This window comes from Phaethon lepturus, unplaced genomic scaffold (genome assembly GCF_000687285.1).
Source record: "Phaethon lepturus isolate BGI_N335 unplaced genomic scaffold, ASM68728v1 scaffold47131, whole genome shotgun sequence".
Lineage (NCBI taxonomy): Eukaryota > Metazoa > Chordata > Aves > Phaethontiformes > Phaethontidae > Phaethon > Phaethon lepturus.
The window spans coordinates 1-4,675 of NW_010517908.1; the positions used below are offsets into that span (position 1 = coordinate 1).

General features: G+C 46.3%; 1 protein-coding gene across 1 annotated transcript; it reads left to right on the top strand.

Moving 5' to 3' along the window:
- The first annotated feature begins 251 nt into the window (after positions 1-251).
- Positions 252-1,636, top strand: C2CD4C (C2 calcium-dependent domain containing 4C). The gene has a single exon (XM_010296536.1). The coding sequence runs from the start codon at positions 252-254 to the stop codon at positions 1,560-1,562; it is 1,311 nt and encodes a 436-aa protein (XP_010294838.1). The 3' UTR covers positions 1,563-1,636.
- The last annotated feature ends 3,039 nt before the right edge of the window (positions 1,637-4,675 follow it).

Below are 4,675 nucleotides of genomic sequence, written 5' to 3' on the forward strand. Positions count from 1 at the left end.
TGTTTAATCTCTTTAATTCTGTCCTTCTGGTGAAATCCATTTGACTTTGCTAAAGCTAGCGTGCTGCGCAGAGGCTGTTCGAACCTGTGGATGGACTGGGCTTGTGCCAGTCCTGCCTTGAACAGCATCTTCTGTGCCTCGCATGGCTGTAGTGTGTCCAAGAAGGATGTTCATGTACTTTTGCATCTCTGTGTGTCTGCAGGTGGGTTAGTACTTCAAGCTCTTCCCCTTTGAGGAACTCCTGCCCAGCGATGTGGATCTTGGAAAAGATCAGAGTATCACAGGAAAGTGGAAACCACCCCAGCTCCTCCATCCCGGGACTGCCACCTGGCCAAAATCTGCCTGAAAAACCCCGACTGGGGGCTGCTGTTTTTCCTAATGTGCTCACACCTGACAGAATCCCCGAATTCTGCATTCCCCCCAGGCTGACCAGCTCTGGTCCTGTTAATGTCCCTGTTAGGGGCACTGGCTTTCACCAGAACTGCTGTTCAGAGGATGTGGATCTTAATTCGTCCGACTACAGCCCCAGCTATTCTTTGCCACATCTCATTCAGGTGGAAAGTGCTAAAGAGATCCCAGCCCTGGAGGAAGAAAGCACCAACTCGGACCCCCAGTCCCAAGCAGCGCTCTCCCTGCCTCACTTTCCCAGAGCCCACACTTCCTATGGCTTCTGCACTTTGCTGGAGAGTCCCCACACCAGGAGAAAGGAGTCCATCTTCCATGGTGACCCATGTGGTGCTCTGCCCAGCCTGATGCTCTCTCGATCCAGAGCCAACACCTTCAGTGGCAAAGGGAGCATGTCTAATCCCACTGCTATCAGCTTTGCTTCTGTGAGGCTGCCTCCCAAGCATCTCTCCCTGCACAGGCAAGGCGCCTGTGACAGCGATACTGCCTCCTCCAGCGATTCCTCTCCTTTCAGTTCTCCGCTTCTGAGCAGGTCACCTCCCAGATCCTGCTCCCTGATCAAAACACGAAGTCAGGAGGGATTGCTCTGCCGAGCGCTGAAAGCCAAGAAAAAATCCAGCATGGCCAGAAACAATTCTCTCTCTACAGAGGAGAGCAGCTCCACTGATAACAGCCCCAGTGCCATCAGGCGGGCCTCCGAGGGGCTGCTTGCGACCCGGAGCTTTAGCATGTCCTGTTCTCCCATCTTTCCCCTGGACCTGACCAGCCAGGAGAGACTAGTGGGAGAGAGCACTGTGGTAATGGACAAGGGAGGCATGTTGAGGCTGTCGGCTGAATACTGCGCAGAAAATGAAAGGCTGCGGATCCGCCTGATCAGTGCAGAGGGTTTATATGATGACTCTGTAGAGCCCAAAAACATAAAATGCTGTATCACCTTCTCCCTGGTGCCAGGGAAAACACAGAAGCAGAGAAGCACTGTTATAAAGAGAAGCAGAAATCCCATCTTCAATGAGGACTTCTTTTTTGATGGCATTGCAGAAGAGGAGCTTTACAGCCTCTCTATAAGGATGAAAGCAATGAATAAAGGGTGCAGTATGAAACGGGATTACACCTTAGGAGAACGGGAATTGTCTTTAATGAGTATGTTGTCAGTGTAATGCTTCAAACATTCAAACAGACTAATTTTGTCTTCTGAAAGTTTTCTACTAAATAAAGTTTTGGGTTGATTTTTTTTTTTCTTTTCTTTTAAGGATACTTTAAAGCACTGCACTGCTTGGTATTACTGTCATGCTGTGATGCCTTTGCTGCTTAACACTTCAAACTCTGTGAGGCATTTGCTGTTAAATTAAAAAGCGGCCCTGGAGCAGACCTTCTGCCTGTTGAGTAGGAGAGGAGGGCAGAAGGGTTATTTGTCTTCAGGATAAAGGATTAGGCAGTTGCCAAGTCAAATCTGTTCTTGTTTACAGCTTTCAGGGCGTGGAGGGTTGTTTTTCATTCACTGTGGTCCTAAGCAGGTACACAGCGTGTGCACGCAGTAGGCACTCTGCAGCTCCCAGGTACTGCATCAGTTAAATAGACCGTTTTGACAGCACTCATATTTACAGAAATGAATGTTGAAATGCATCCTGTGTTATGGAAGGGGGAGAGAGAGATACACAGTTTGTTTGGGAATCAGCCCTTCTCCTACGATGGGGATGGAGGATTTGGACTCCCAAAGCAGGTGTAAGCTTGTATTGAGGACAATAAGATCACCTTCTGCTGAGCAGCCACTGCAGGCTGGGCTCTCTTTCTCTCCACAGACCTATACATTCAACACTGCTTGGAGTCACCATGGAGAGGGTGACTGCTGTAGCAGAGTTAGCATCTTCATCTAACCTTCCTTTCCATGGTTGATTTCACAGCTGTCAGGGTAAAGTTGCCAGGTAATTGTGTTTTGGCCAGGAATGTACCCTGGAGCTATAACCCTCAACAATTCAGCTATGGCAGCCTTTCTGAAACTGAAACAGATAGGGTAAGATATCAATATGGCAAGGGCAAAGGACAGTTTGGGATCTCTGGTCTGAATTCCTGTTTCAGCTAATGACTTGCTGCATACCTTGTTCAAGTCATTATGATAGAAGTAGGATAATTTTCTCTGTCCTGCTCCAGCAAATGGTGAGTGGCTAAGGCACTTGCTTTAACACCATGAGAAACACAAAGATGCTGAGCTTCTGCATGCTTGAGGCCACCTTCCCTTTTTTTTTCTTTTTCTTTTTTTTTCCTGATGAGGTGGACTGGTGGCTAAGTAAAACAAATAAACTTGTAGAAAGTGCAGCTGTGCAAGTGGGAGGAGGCAGAAGCTTTGTCTTGAAAGTCCGGGCCTGTTGCTGCCTCCCTTGATTAAGTTGCAGGCTTCATTATGTAAAGGGTAGATAAGCCTTAATGGAGGACCAGTCCACACAGGTGTGGGGCACAGAAAAGGAAGGTTTTCCTCTGTGTTCCCTGTGAGGCTGTAGAAACATGGCCTTGCTTGTGCCAAATCTACAGCTTGAAAATTCTTTCAAAAAGATTTCTAGCAGATCCTCTCCCTGCACTATTCTGGCAAGAGTATAACTGCCTGCAAATCATGGGACTGTTCGTGGGAGGTTCTGGTGTTGTTTGGCCATTGAATCATTTGATTCACTTTCAGACTGAAGTACCCCAGGAAGGATTTTTTTTTCCCTTCTAATAGCAGAAAAAGCTCAAAGGATGTTAACTGTGACCACAAGTGCTCAGAAATGCCTCCTGTTAATCCTTGATCCAGCTCATGTGAGATGCTTCTAAAAACAGAATCCTCATACAAAGGACAACTTGCACAGGAGAATGCCAGGGTATATTCCCAGAAGCTGATTAAAAGCAAATGGAATAATAATCCCTTTTTGCTAAAAGGAAAGAATTAAATGTACTGACACACTGTGCAGCTGGAGGTGATGTGCTGACACTTCTATCCTTGAATCTGGGCAAACTGACTATAAGGGAAAACCTAAAGGAAGTGGGGAAAAGTGAAATTAAAAAATGTCACTTCAAGAAAGAATCAATAATGCTGCAAAAAATTAAGCTTATTTGATTGGTTATTGCATGGAGTCTCCTGAAGGAAGGCAGAGCCTCCCTCTTCAAGCTCATCATTCATCTACCATCATGTTTTTAGTTCTTGGGACTTAAGGTCTCTTCACAGGAGAAAAAGGATGAGATAATACAGAAAAGAACAGTACATGTGTCAGAGGATCACACACAGTCACACTACAGTGGGTGTCTGTCTGCCCTGTGATACCTGCTGTGCCAGTGCTGTACTGCAGGGACACAGAGTGACAGAATGGTTGAGTGGGAAGGGACCTTCGGAGACTGTATCGCCCGACTCCTGCAGCTCCAGCAGGTTGCCCAGGACCATGTCCAGTTGGGTTTAGAGTGTCTTCAAGGACAGAGACGCCACAATCTGCTTGGGAACCCTATGCCAGTGTTTTACCCCCTAACAGTAAAAAAGTTTTTCTTTCTGCTTAAGTGGAATTTCCTGTATTTCAGTTTGCACTCATTGCCCCTTGTCCTGTCACTGGATACCCTTGAGAAGTGCCTGGCTCCATCTTCTTCACTCCCTCCCATCAGATATTCGTACACATCAATGGGATCTTCCCTGAGTCTTCTCTTCTGCAGGCTAATGGACATAGAGTAGTTACTGGCCTAAAAGAGAAGTGCTTGTAAAGTCTCATCCTTCATTAGGCAGGGAAAGACTTAAGTCCTTGGAAAAAATCCTCCCTTCCTGCCATAGGAAAGTAAGTTTCCAGCTGGGCCCATCTAGCCAGGTATTTAAAGAGGTGAAGGCTGCATCTTTGGTTGGTTGAAAGGCTGCTTTAAAGGATCTTTAAACAATGACTTATTTCTGAGAAAGTCTCCTTACAGAAGTTTGATGATCATAGAATCATTAAGGTTGGAAAAGACCTTTAAGGTCATCAAATCTAGCCGCCAACCCAGCACCACCATGCCCACTAAACCATGTCCCAAAGTGCCATGTCTACATGTTTTCTGAACACAAAAAAATGGTAGGCCTGCCTGCTAGAGGGTGACTTGCTCCTTCAGCTGAAAGCAGCAGCCGACTTGCAGACCTGATTCAAAGGGAGAGTTTAAGCTTGGGAGGGACAGCTGGACTTTGTGTTTCTCTGGTAAATAACCTAACTTCAGATTTTTCTCGATCATTTTCTTCTTTAACATAAGAATTTTGAATTAAGTACCTATTCAGCTGCGTTAGTTGGACTCAGGA